General features: G+C 34.3%; 2 protein-coding genes across 6 annotated transcripts in view; both read left to right on the top strand.

The window, feature by feature from the left end:
- LOC136854153 (phospholipid phosphatase 2-like) overlaps positions 1-10,134 on the top strand; it is an 87,117-nt gene extending 76,983 nt beyond the window's left edge. For all 5 annotated transcript variants that reach the window (XM_067130400.1, XM_067130398.1, XM_067130396.1 and 2 more), the window contains 5 exons: positions 42-256; positions 1,216-1,345; positions 2,516-2,692; positions 3,718-3,913; positions 7,455-10,134. In XM_067130400.1, the coding sequence (XP_066986501.1) occupies positions 42-256; positions 1,216-1,345; positions 2,516-2,692; positions 3,718-3,913; positions 7,455-7,501 (765 nt within the window). In that variant the 3' untranslated portion in view covers positions 7,502-10,134. The remainder of the gene's footprint in view (positions 1-41; positions 257-1,215; positions 1,346-2,515; positions 2,693-3,717; positions 3,914-7,454) is intronic.
- Positions 10,135-11,186: 1,052 nt separating this feature from the next.
- LOC136854151 (phospholipid phosphatase 3-like) overlaps positions 11,187-14,676 on the top strand; it is a 32,650-nt gene continuing 29,160 nt past the window's right edge. Inside the window, exon 1 of the mRNA XM_067130394.1 lies at positions 11,187-11,339. Coding sequence (XP_066986495.1) covers position 11,339 — 1 coding nt within the window. The 5' untranslated portion in view covers positions 11,187-11,338. The remainder of the gene's footprint in view (positions 11,340-14,676) is intronic.

Below are 14,676 nucleotides of genomic sequence, written 5' to 3'. Positions count from 1 at the left end.
AAAGTAGAAAGAAATAAATACGATTTTTTTTTTTTTTTTAGATGACTGCCTTTGAGTGGGCTGTCCCTCCTACCTGTGATGGGATGTCCCCCCTGCGCCAGGGTCTTCGCAGAAGTTTGCGTTATCTTGCAGACCTCCTCATTGGTTTCGTCTTTGTATATTATATCACTGAAATCATGAAGGTCATTACAGGAGAGCCCAGGCCCCATTTCTGGAATGTCTGTGCACCGAACGTCACCTCTGAGTGTCACCAGCCGTAAGTATGCCATGGCGATTATTCTTTCATTCCGTGATTTATAATTCAAATTAGAATTATCCTGCATTTATTATATTACTTTTTCACTTTTGGCCTAGAGTCCATATTTAATGTTTTGAATCGTACGATTCATCCCGGTAATTTGTGGCAATGCGTTTTTATCCCACATTGACTTCGCGAATGCTTTACATCTGATATCTCAAATAGCCGATTGAGAAATTAGTAATTGTTAACAGGGTTGTGAGAAAATATAACACATGTCCGTGTGATGTTTTAGAATATCCGAGACTTGTTGTTTACATAATAGATAGTAGAACATAGTCATGCCAAACATTTTCACATTTATTACCTTCAAAAACATCTCAAACATCTTATGAGTTTATAATCACATTCTTGTTTTTTTAATAAAAGGGAAGATTGACATTGTTATGATAGTGAAAAAGCACTCGACTGCTTTGTTTAGGAAAAATGTAATTTTGATATGAATATGAAAATTTATGTGAAAGGTTGGAATAGTATGGATAATCATTTCGCTTTAAAGTTACGTGTCACTCGTTTTGATTCATAACCAGTTTGTTTAAAGCAGTCTTCTAAATGCCATCACAATTCCTTTGAAGTGGAACTGCTCTACGTCTATTTACAATTTTAACAGACTTTTAAGGTAATAGCTGTTTTATCAGTTCATTTTGATTAACATGGATTTACTTGATAGTCGGGTTAAGTCTCTCAAACCCATTTGAGTACCTGTATACCAGTAATTTCATTTTGATAACATGATAACAAGAAACTTTAGATATTTTCAAGACTTAATGTTATAGAACCTGAATTTTGATCAAGATGGGAAACAAGGTTCCAGATATGTCCTCTTATAACAACATATACTAAATGTCGTATTATCAGGAGCTGACAGTACCTCATTATCACATATGTCATTACATTGTGGTTATTCTTTTTCGAAGGTACATAAGAATCACGTGGAAGGATTGCACAAATCCCCTTGGCAAATCCAAGAGACGAGTAATTGACTCCATGAAATCGTTCCCATCAGGCCATGCAACTCTCTCAGTCTTCTCGACCGTCTTTATGGTTGTAAGTACGGTGTCAGAGATGTGCTCTTAACTTAGTCGCTTATGCTACTTACAATGCACAGGGGAGCAAAGGCAAGTTGAATGAATGACTTATTCCTCTTGATGACTAATCATGATTGTTAAGATGAAAATTGTCTTCATTTCCTACATGCACCAGTTAATGAAACCCATCTGTAATGCCAAAAGGTTTCATTAACTTTGCAATGTAAGTCACTTAAGGTTTTCAAAAGCTATTCATTAAACGAATGAACGTCTTTTAGCAGGTGATTTGTCAGTCACGGAAGCAAGTGACAAATGGAGCTCTGTTCATTAATAGGCTTTCAACTTTTTTTTATATCATTAATTTTTATAAATAGCGGTAATCTCAATAGATGGAATGTCTCTTCACTGATTGTATGGCAATTTTGTCCACTCAGTTTACTGAGATTTCGGCTGATGTCACCGCAATGTGTTGACAACTGATCCAAAAAGCCTTGTATGCCTTGAGGTGAACTTTTGAGTTTTAACGAGCGCTTTTTATAATTTTTTTATCTGCTGCATGCCTTTTTAATTTTTATTTTGCGTACGTTTAATGCCTTTTTGAAACTGTATATATTTTTTATCGATCACTGTTAACATGCATCAGCATGAATAAATTTTGTGCTAAGTATTAAGATTTGCTGATTTTTTGTTTGAGGCTTATTTATAAGACCGTCTTAAGTTTATTCTTTTGTTGTGGGACATTCAGAGCTTTTGATTTTTATTAATTTCATTTTAAATTGAATTGACTTTATAAACCAAGAAGGCAGCTTTTGTGGATTTTCATAATGTCTCGTAGGTTCTAGGACTGTTAATAAGGTTGCGAAGTGAGGCCTCTGCGTGAAAGTGCTCTCCATCATCCTGGTGTGAAATTAGATGAGAGCTTGTTCTCATTTGTGAGAAAACTTTCTCTTTATTTTCATGTACATATAACCATTGTATTCGATTGTGTTATATCTTGGTGAACGTAGACTACTAAGGTACTAAGGGCATGAACTGGTGTGTCTTTTCTTCTCTGCGAGAGCTTTGAAGGCTAAAACGTAAGTTGGCAGTACAAGTATTATAATGTTTTCAAGTTTCTGTTTGATGGTACTGCGTATACCTATTCCACTACTGCAATGCAGTGCTGTGATTTGTCCGTTCACTTTCGCAGGTCTACATAAAGCAGCGTTTATGGAATAAGTGCTCCAGATTAATAGCTCCATGGCTTCAGCTAATGTGGGTCACCTGGGCGATAGTCTGCTGTCAGTCCCGGTTATGGGATAATCGGCACCACTGGTGGGATGTCCTTGCTGGAGGCCTTCTTGGAGGTTTTGGATGCTTGCTAACAGTACGTCAGTCTTCTTTTCTTGCAAGTGGAATCTTGCCTTTTTTCCAGTTCTTTTTAGTATGAAATTCATGATTGTATAACTTTATATAAACTTTTTTTTTTTTGTAACTGGAATCTATTCCTTTAATTTTTGTAGTATGAGAATGTGATGGTAATCAAAATCTAGTCCTACTCGATCATAGTTTGCCGTCTTAACTAGCACTCGACTGCATTTGAAACTTCCAAGTAAAATTTTAAATGTTGAATGCTGTACAGTATGTAGGTACTGTAAAAGACTGAGTAAAAGTAATTAGGTCTTAATCAAATTAAGTTACTCTGAAGTAATGGCCTAGTTCTTAATTTGCTGACCAGATTTCATTGTCACTGAAAAGTATACAGCATTTGTATAATGTAAATGACTTAAGTCTTCAGAAGTGAAATGACGTGGACCTTTTTAGTTTGGCCCAAACTCAGTAAATTAAATTTTAGGTTATATTCATAAGAAGCATTATATTTGAACAGGAATTGCAAACAGAAACAAATGAAAGGTAAAAAAGTAAATGCAATATGCATGTAAATGATATAGATACAGTATTTTTATCAAAATTTTCCTTGTTAAAACTTTAAACTGTAAACAAAAAGTTGTCAATAAGCGAACGTGCTGCAAACAGGCCATGCAGTCGCAGAAATGTGAGCAACAGAAAAAGAAAAAGAGGCAAATAGAGGCCATTAAGCAAAATCATTATCAGTTAAAAGTAAAAATAATACTGTACAACAAATCCTTGCCTTAAGACCATATAGTAGGTCAACTAATTTACACTTACAGTTGATCAGCCTCAGTTAACTCTTTGTAGTCACATCAACAATAAAGACAAGATAATTTATACGTATTGAATTTAACTACAGTTAAAGCTAAGTGCTAGAAATTTCAATAAATTATTAAGTAAGTATTTACTTATGGTGAACTTCATAAAAATCACTGCAAGTATTCAAGAGCCTTAGGAAACCTCATTCACTTAGAAGCCTGTCATCTTAACATTTTCCAGCTGCACTACCTCAGCAACTGGTTCATCCGAGAGGAAGACTGCCTGGAGAATGAAGTGATAACAGCGGATCCCAATTACATGAGACACAACTCGCGTTTCTCGCAGACGTCGGTCAAGAGGCTCATCTCCACCACCTCGGAGACTGACAACCATAATGATCACCGGCAGGATAACAGAGAACTTACAGACATTAATGGTACACCTTAGTCGTCGTTTGAATGGGAATCAGCACAACACTTGGTTATCCTTTTTGATGGTTCTTTGAGGATGATACTTTGTGTGACTCGATAGAGCACTGTTTACTTCCAGAAGTGATGCTGCTTGTATGCGAGGAAGTCACTCCTTGCCTCTCGATTGTATGTAGATGCAGTGTCAACTGTACATTTTAAGATGCTGTATGCTTGGTAGCATTACTGTACATGGATTGATCATTGCAAAATTAACCAGATTGCTCAAAAACTGAAAATGTACATTGCCATGAAAAATAATTGAGAAATCAAATTATTCATAGACTTGCATCCATGTGTAGCATTTTAGTCCAGTAGAAAAAGAAAAGTGAGCGAATCAATCCATCTCCAAGCTATTCCTAAATTACCCATTTATAAAGATGTCATTGAAAATTACAGCTGATGTCAAGTATTTTGATAGAAATGCAAAATTCTTTTCCATAATAAGTATTCCGTCCACTTACTATTGACTTTTACCCATATGAAATAATTTAATGTACATATATTTTTTATCTTGTAGGGAGTTCTTTTACTTCTAAAACAACTGTAGACAGTTATGAGTATTAACATATGTAGTTTAAACTAAATTCTTGACCATATTTTATACAGTAATACCTCAAGTTACGTTCGTTAACGCGTTCCAAGATTTGCGACATATAAAAAAAAACTCTTTAAAACGACTTGGGCACCCTTACAAGCAACCCTGCAAATACAGTATTTCGTTAGATATTGAAAATGTTTCTTACTGTTTTTAATAAATTTATACATTTTAATTCTAAAGGATATAAAGAAACAAAATATACATGTTCCTGATGGGTGATGTCTTATGTGCTTATGTGGAAGAAACGTCTGCTCTTCAACAATCGTCGCCAATGTGGCAGGGAATTCAGATGCTACTAACTCGTCAGCCACAGCATTTCTCCGAATCTTTATTTACTGAAGATTGAGTTTTGGAAATGTTATTCTATTCAGGAACAAGGACACCAGCCCTGAAATGCATAGCATCGTCTAAACTTCCACTGAATTCTGTGTCCTTCTCATCGGGGAACTTCTTCTTGAGGGGCCTCAAACAAAGACAACAGTTTCTCCTGAATCAACAACTGGCTTATCGGGACACGCTGATGAGTCGAGTCTTCACGGGCTGCCTCAGAGCAAGAGCCCATGCCAAGGCTGGCTTGATCTAGACGAAGGGTCCCGTGTTCGATCCAAAGAGAAAGATTTCATTTTTTGGGGGGTGTTAGCTCTTGCCTCTTTTCTTATTGCTGATGGGTCCGTCATCCCTGGAGCATCATCTTTGATGTGAACTACAATCCATGCCTTATTGTGAACGATTGTTGATACCTTCGTCAACTAAAGCCATAAGCACAAGCTATGGCGGCAGCCTTTTCACATTTTATTGTAGTCTTGTTACTTTCCAACGATATAGCACTAGCAGGAGCTTTCTTCAGAGCCATTGGGTCAAAATATAAAAGTCACAAATTCAGCGCAAACGAGACACCGTGAATAACATAGGCTAATTGAATTCATTGCCAAAAACCAGTGCTGCCGAATAGCTAAACGCTGGAACTATCGCAGCCAAACGTCATGTGAGTAAGACAGTGTTTTTAATATTTTGAAGCATTTTATATATATATATATATATATATATATATATATATATATATATATATATATATATATATATATATATATATAGATATATAAATTATATTTTAACATTGGTTAAGTGATTTTTCACTTTTTTTGTTAATTTGTTTGTATTTTTATGGGTTTTCAACATTTGTGTTTACCGATGTAAAGTTACATAAATGGATGTGTTGATTGTTATTTTTCCTTATTACAGTATTTGTAACAAAAACTAATATAAATTCGAAAACGACAGAAATTGAAGCGACGTAACTGGAGGTATTACTATATTGTTTTGTTTCTGGAAGGAAATTGGAAATCTTACTACTGGATTGCCAAGTGTTGTGTGTTAAAAGGTTTTGCATTTCTTGAGGAAGATTTTGTTGTTTTGTGTTGGTTAAATTTTAAGAAAAAAAAATTGGTATTGAACCTCAAGCAAAAAACTTTTGTTGGAGTTAAAGGACTTTCTCATTCCTTGAGAAAAACTTAAAAATCATAAGTCCAATGGCATGGTTGTAGCGTTGGAAATTACCAAGTTTCTGGTTGTAGGAATCAGTGCTGTTAACGGTTAAGTGAATGTTAGAATGAGAGAGTTTATAAGTGCTTGAAGTAACGTTTCATGGCTGATGCTTGTATATTAGGATTTACCAGTAGTCAAGCTGTAGTTTACATGTATGTATATTTTTTAGCATTTAGAGGACCGTGTTTGTCACGAGACTCTTTACTAAAATCCTGTATTTGACAAAAATACTTGATGTGGTGCTAGATGACATTCCAATCAGCTATGGTTCTGAATTGATACCGTATGTGTATTAGTATGGATTAACATTTTATTTTTTAGAATTATGTGTTTCTGACCACAATTCATGGAGCTACTCAGTAATGCAAAATCTTAGCATTAATTCTGTCAAAATATATAAGATTAATCATGGAATATGTGTATAGTTGTGTAAATAAGAAAACTGTATTTATAAGCATGCAATTTCTGGAGAAATATAGTCTTTTCTATTTTTGTAGTTATGACAATGTACATTTTTCTGATAATTATAGAGTTCGAGCATAAGGTGCTACATTTTTTTTTTCTTTCTTTCGTGACAGACATTTTTCTAATTTAAAGAACTCAGAAATGATTATGCTGAAAAGGGCTCTCCCCATTTTTTCGCATACCATAATCATGTGGTTTATAATCTGTTTATATTGTATATTGACAATGTGGCTGTAAATTGGCTTCTGAAAAATAAATTTTATGAAATTATAGATTGGCTGCTTTTCTTCTATACTTCGCATGATGGAATTTCTTGATGACACAAGAAATTCTTTCTGGAATTTTAGAGATCAAGTTGCATAATTTTGTTTAGTAGATTATAGAGTGCGTACATGATACTTATTTGTAAGATTATGTTTTATTAATTTAACAGAATACAAAGTTTGTAAACAAAAATCAATAAAAGTGTAGTACAGACAATAAAGGAGTCTGATAAAAAAGGGGCATTTTTATCATTGTTTTCTCATTACTTTCCTGAATTATTTTTCCTCTCAAACTTTGTATTACCATTAGTCTCTTCCTCTCAAGTATTTCAGCTCTGTCAGTTATAGCATAACCAACCACTCAAAGTTCATTATCATTGTTACCTATACCATCATTGTAAGTATGTTTTCCATATGGTAAATAGACAATTTTATTTCCTGTATGATTTTACATGTATTATAATTGAGATATAAAGCATCACGATCATTTCCAGATGTCAGACCAAAAAGACATTTGCGAACATATTTTTTTGTTAATCGACACATTGTGCTCTAGAACCACTAGAATCACTGATTATAAAACTGACACCGATTTCGTGGCAAGGATTCTGTTAAACTAAAACCTCTTCTTTTCAGGCTTTAGCATGCCAGAGGAGACCATGTTTTCACTACTTCGCCTCTGAGGATTGGACGGGAAAGCGTCATTTTCCAAACTAATTCATTTACAGCAGGAAGAAAGTGTGATGAATATGTGTCACAAGGACTTTGAGTTTTGGAAGCAAGGTCGAGTGATCAAGTATGGAACAAGAGGGTTAAACATTGACATTTGCTTTCAAAAATAGAGTGGTCAATTTCATGAAGATGGAAAGAAAACTGGAAGTGAAAACTTAGATTTCCATGTAAGGAGGTTTTTATGTAAGGTTTGTTAGATATCAGGATCTATGTAAAGCTGAACAGAGTGTTTTGCCTACCAAATAATCAATGTTATTTCGGAGATGAATGATGTGTTGCATTCGATCTTGTGTGATTTTGGCGTTTCGCCCTTTACCTTTGCCACGAAGGTGAAAATTGGACACAGTGTTACACCTGGAAGACCCAGTTATGCTGCAGTAGAAATTAATTCTGTTTTATAGCCATTATCAGTGGTAAGTGCTGTATATATTTTAATATTTTAGCTAAACACATGTAATGTTAGTTATATTGAGTATCAACCATAGTACTGTATAGTACAATTTGTCGGGTCACTTTTTTGTTTTAATTATTTACTTATACTAGTTTCACTTTCAGATGAAATGTATCATTCCTCAAAGATCATACTGGGGCAAATGCGTACTTATATAAGGCTGCCATATATATATATATATATATATATATATATATATATATATATATATATATATATATATATATATATATATATATATATATATACACAGAGAGAGAGAGACCCGTGTAAGGTAAAATTACTTACTGGTGAAAAAACAAGCGAATGGGTCATGCTAAACCCATTTTCAAGATGTGAACTCTCCTTGACATAATAATTATGGGGACCAATTAATGTCATCGATAGTGTTATACTGTAACTGAATTTAACATAAATGTGCAAAACAATGTTGAAATTAATATTAATCCATGTTTGTGTGATGAATAACATTACATGTCACCCGTTCATAACATTAAAACCCAAGGCCAGAAAGAACAATACAGGTATTTATACGGTCTCTTGCCTCTGATTGTATTGAGAGGGGGGGGTGCTTCCCAAGTTAAGAAATAAACGTTAATGAAAGAACTGTATTTGTACTTTATACTATAACATGCTTATATATATATATGTATGTTATATATATAATTATATATGTATAATATACAGTATATATATATATATATATATATATATATATATATATATATATATATATATATATATATATATATATATATATATATATATATATATATATATATCATGCGTGTGTAGTACATATTTCATCAACAGAATAATGAGTTGAGTGATAAGTTTTTCTGATGATATATTAAGTGTTGGTATAAGAGATCTATAGCATTTTTGGATTATGTACATATTTAAAATTAATATAAACAAACAAATACGAACCCTATTTACAGGTGAAGAAACCTTTATTCCTTATACTGTCATTAATTGTTTAGTAGAAAAACATTTTCTTATCAATTTATCAGTTGGTGATAACATCGATTATGATACAGGATTTCCTAGGTGCAGGAGCTGTCTTCAGGTAATGTTTTCTCAGATACACAAAAGACACTGTGGGATTCCTTTGATTCCATAGATTTTAAATGATAAGATGTTAGCCAGTGTAATTGTAAAGGGTGCTATCAGGCATTGGTATACGATTCTAAAGGTTAACCCTGTAAGATCAAAGGTTTTTAGTTCTGTAGTCTTGGTAAATTACTACAGTATATATGGATGGACAGGAAATGTATGTCAGGGAATTATATTCCTGTTTGAAGAAGCTGAGCAAAAGACGTGGATGGTTCATTTATGAATTCCTCTGAACCTGTCTTAGCCTTCATGATCACTTCTAAGTCTAAATTTTGATGTTCTAGATCGTCACCTTTCAAATTGCTATTACCTGTGAGTGTATAACTACACAATTACTCGGATGATATATACAAAAGCGTCACTCAAAACATTGCAGTTAACAAAATATTAGGTAATGTAATGTACGGGACCTTGACCCCTGTAAAAGTTGGCTCTTCGAGAGCTGAGGTTATTGGACAATGAGCGTATTTTCTTGGCTTACTGTGTTGCAGTAGGGGACAGTTGCAGAGTTTCTGTCCTCAACCTTGCCACTGCTTTTTACATGCGCAAACGTTTTGTCCGTGGAAACTAAATTTTACATACGTACATACATTACATTTATATATATATATATATATATATATATATATATATATATATATATATATATATATATATATATATATATATATTATCTAATAATATATAAAAGTTTAAGCCATGAATGCCGAATCGTATGTTCTTGCCTTTCCTATTAAAAACAGAGCCCCAACGACTCAGTATAAAATGCAAAGTCGATAATAAAACCCTTTGTATATTAGTGATTTTCTTTATTTTCTGATAAACATTTTCTTTTCGTTGAGAACTTCTCGAAAGTTGCATATTAATGTCAAGTGTTGATATAACAATTATACTAAACTTTCAGACTTAACCTATGTGTACAGTAACTGTTATAAAAATAAATTTTAACTATCATTACCAGAGCATTTACTGTGTAACATATAAACTGACGTACTAAATAAAAATGACCTAAATGCGTCTTATAGTATTAATGCTTACCCTAATAGCATGTGTTAATATTGTTTAGAACAACGTAAATTTGTTTACAATTGTGTAGGAGCAAAGCAGAGCGAGCAGCGGTAAATGTTTGACTTTTCCCCCACAGATTGAAGGAGGAGTGCCATTTCTGGGACAAGTTAAGTATGCCTTAGTTTTACCAGACCACTGAGCTGATTAACAGCTCTCCTGGGGCAGCTGACAAATTGAAGTGAGATTACGTAAACAATAAACTCTGAAAAAATAAACATCTTGATAAGGTGGACGACTTGAAATTCTATGGTACTACGACTGGAGAACTGTGAAGTTGGAAAATCCACTCGATTTTTACATAGAATCTGCCGAAGTTGAACTTCAAATACTGGATCAATATTATTTTTTTTCCCAACTTCGTTTTTATCAAACCAGTACTAAGTCAAGTGCTCAGAGATTGTTATCGCCGCAATCTTCGCGAGTGATTGGTTCCCCAAGATAGCCTAGAAAGTGTAGTCTAAATGTCACTTTCGAGCGTACCGGCTCAGTACCCGAACAATCCAGACATTTTTAGACAGAATAGGGTTTTTTTTTTTTTTTTTTGCAAAATTATAAGTAACCATCACAATGGTAAATGATGGCTATTAATGGCCCGCTAATCTAATTTCTATTGTCACTCTAAGTGGAAACTGTTTCTTCGTCTCTAATATATACACGTGTACAACTACAGTACGCGGAAATGAAAAGTGATTTGAAAAAAATATAAAACTACTAAATTAGTTTCTAAGTAATGAAATAAATACAGAGTTCTGATTCTGCAAGGAAAACCAGATTTCTTAACAAAAGAAACTAGGGACGTGGGTCATAGAACTCCTATAGGTAACCTACTACCAAATATTAGTTTACATGGTTGAGGCAGTTAGGTAAAGTTTGCGGAAATACTCCAAAAGAAGCAGAAGAAGAATGGTTTCAGTAAACAATTCTTCAGGACTGGAAACCTTTTTATCTTCGCCTGTTTTTCGTTGATTTTCTGATTCCCTTGACTTACATCTTGGTGTGATGCATTTGGGGATGTGTGCTGTATCATGAAAAGTACTGAGTGCATCTGTTAGTTTTGAGGAAATCAAACAACAAACTCTTGTGATACAATTTTGAGAGCTAAAGAACTCCGGCAACACAAGATGACAACCGTTCGTGTTTTCTGTCTCGTCGAAGTAAGAACTTTTATTGCCTATTTTTGCATCTTCCCTGTAAAGAACGAACTATTTTAGTTTGAAATTGCATGTATGTGGTAACAAGGATGGGTAAAGTTCAATGTCAGACCATTGGAACTGCGACTGATTGTAAGTGGATTAGGATAGTACAGCATAAAGAGCGAAACAGGACTGCAATGGTTTCGAATTACTCTGTCGACCAGTTCGTGAGTGAATTTGAAATCCGACTTTGGTATTCGTATCGGCTATAATAACCATTATTCGAGATGTTTCCTTTTAAATGTTAAAAGCCTTCTAAGAGTTATCGAATTATAGTAAAGTGAAAATGAAATCAGGTTATTTTTTCTAGCTCTATATTAACCGCTCATTGGTATATTTACCGAGGGTACTTGTGACTGTTTTTTTTAGCATTTAGAGACAGTTACATTTGTTACTGAAATGGAATAGCTAAGCAGTAAAGGGTTGGAGAGTGAGCTGTGAGGACGCAAATTGGGTCTACTTTATTGACTGCATTTCGTTCTAGAAGTCCAGAAGCAATGATCTGCCCAGGTTATAAACAAGATAACGCGGCAGCTGGTTACTCGACCGTTGCAGGGCCATTGAGTAACTCGGGCATTACCCAGACAAAATGGGCACACTTGTCGACCATCACGATGGCAGATTGAGTTATTCCATTTACTAAGTATCATTTTTAATTTTTGTTCTTCTATTGTTATTATTTAGAATTTCCGAAATATGTGAATTAAACACCAAAAGGATATACTCGAGCTAGGTGTTGCCTTAGTAAGTTGGTTGTGGAAATGTTTGCTATCTGGGAGGATATCCCGCAAACTTGACAAATATCCATGAATACTTGGCTAAATATAACCATCTGTCACTGACGGCCTAAAGCATTTTTTAATCATTAAGTAACGAATTTTCATCGATATTTTGAAAACGTAACTTAGGATACTTTATCATGGGGGAGAGGTGTGAAATTTAGTCTTTGGGAATTATATACAGTTAATAACAGAAACTGCATGTAGTTATGTCTTCACGTGTTACTTCTGCATAAAATTTAAGATAAACTTTAAGGCTTGCGGTTACACTCAAATAACTTGCTTGATATGATAACTTCACCGAAATTTGGTGCGATTGATTCCTGACGGGAGAAGTGTTGGTTTGAGAGGAGGGGTTGTCAGGCAATTGTCGGCGAATAAAACGGTGTAATGAAAGTGGAATATAGTAGAGTGTTTTTTGTAAAAAAGTAAGCCAGTGTCTCAAACCACTACACTGATAGAGTTAACTTAATATACCTCTTCGTCTTTTGACAAAGAAGGCGGATAATGGAGCTGTAACGGTTAGAATATTGGGGTAAAGGTAACGAGCTGTAACAGAACACTTAACTACGGGTACAGAAGTACGTGGTCATATGTTCAGGTATGGAGATGACATATACTTTTGATCAACTGACGAAGACACAATGTACTGAAACTATCTTGAACAAATATTTCATATTAAATGAAAAACTACCAAATTCCCCAGACTTCGGTTCTACAGAATAAAAAAAACAAAAAAAGTCGTTTCAAAAGTGTCTAAGGAAATTTTACGATAAAATGAGTACTCCACATTCAGTTTACGGACCGTAAATAGTCTTTTTAATGGTTAGAATTTAAAATATTTTGCAGGGCTGAAATGATGCCTAAGCAGAGAGAAAACTCTAAATTTACGTCTACGTTATCTTGTTAATTACTCCTTCTTTTATCGGTAAACCTGTCATTCACGTTATTAAAAACACGGAACGAAGTTCGCGCAAACCTAGATACGAGTTGCAGATTTCTCTTGTTAATTATGATTAAATTCATCCAACAATACTGTGTATAACTTTACTGGCACAGTAATTATTTGACGCCCTTCTATCAATTTTTGCTTGGTCCACAGGTGGCCCCCTTCTTTGGATGGTGTAGTTTACTACATACTTTTATGACTTTTCCTCTGAAGTTATATACGGCATTTAAAACTGACATGACACTCTGGGATATAACTTGAAGATGGCAGTGTTCATCCTCGGTATTTGCAGTAAATTATTATTAAAGCTATCAGGCCCAGGAACTCGCAGTTCGCAGTGCTATGGGTTTTTATGAGTTTCAGAAAAGAGGAGTATATTTATGACAAATTTTCATTTCCCATTGATTTGTTTTTAAAAAGAAAATAGTCTTCAGGGTCCGAGATTTACGCAACTATTATACCACTGTAAAAACTTAACATTTTACTGTGAATGATCTACAAAGAAGAAAAAACACAATGCACGTAAGATATTATATGGCATCATAAATCAATACTATTTATAAAAAAAAACTAGTTAGCCTTTTTTAATGTTGATCGCATTTTTTAATGTTGATAGCCGCTACCCCAGGCCCCACCCTTTTCCTAGGGTCCCAATATTACAGACTGGTTGCATGATTAAGGATCATCTGTCGTTAAAACTTGTAGTTCATTGACCATTATATACACATCAGATTGTACTTGGTAGGTTGTATCCAGGAACGATGCCGTGTAAGATATATGACTTTAATGTGGTAGTAAGGTGTGAAGCAAATCCGATGACACACAATGATTATGTTGAATGTTAACCTCACCGAAAAGTGAGTGGTGTTTACAGTCATCTAAACCATAATCGCGAGAAGCTAAAATTGTTCATTTATCTGAGACGTTAACGGTTAAAGTTGCCAGTGACTAACAACTAAACATTGCTGATAAGATTCTGATAAGAAAACAAGAACTTCAAACCATGAGGAAATGTCCCAGTTTTGCACAAAATTTTTCAACATTCACTCAGGGTTTTGTCTTAGAGAATATATTTAGTCGCCAAGCATGCTGATTCCTGATCTTTCGAGAGGAAAGATAAAAAGATGGGTTTCATTCTCTTAAGGAAATGTGACCGGTGAACATAAGAATCATAAAACTATTACAGTAGTTAAAAAACTGAAAATTCTATCCTGGACCTGAGACTTCTTAGTTTCGTCGCCTTAACTGTAAAAAAGTTATAGGTAATAAACTTAGTGATTAGCGGATACTATAAACAACACTGTCAAGAGATAAAAAGGTTTATCTATTAGTAGTAATGACCTGGACTAGCCTGGTTCAAAGTCTGAAGTACCAGCAGATGGGAGCGTCAAGTTTTATCGGAACCCGTGTTATCGTGGTTTTGTTGTAGCACAACATTGCGTAATCGGCGGCACTCAACATTCTGGGTTCGGTATCCAAACGTCTGTTAAATCTGTGTAAATCATTCCTTCATTATTCAGTTTAGCAATATTATAAATTTTGTCTGTTTAGTCTATAACAATAAGAGCGG

The sequence above is a fragment of the Macrobrachium rosenbergii genome, chromosome 28, assembly GCF_040412425.1.
Source record: "Macrobrachium rosenbergii isolate ZJJX-2024 chromosome 28, ASM4041242v1, whole genome shotgun sequence".
Lineage (NCBI taxonomy): Eukaryota > Metazoa > Arthropoda > Malacostraca > Decapoda > Palaemonidae > Macrobrachium > Macrobrachium rosenbergii.
This window is presented reverse-complemented; position numbering and strand designations above follow the sequence as displayed.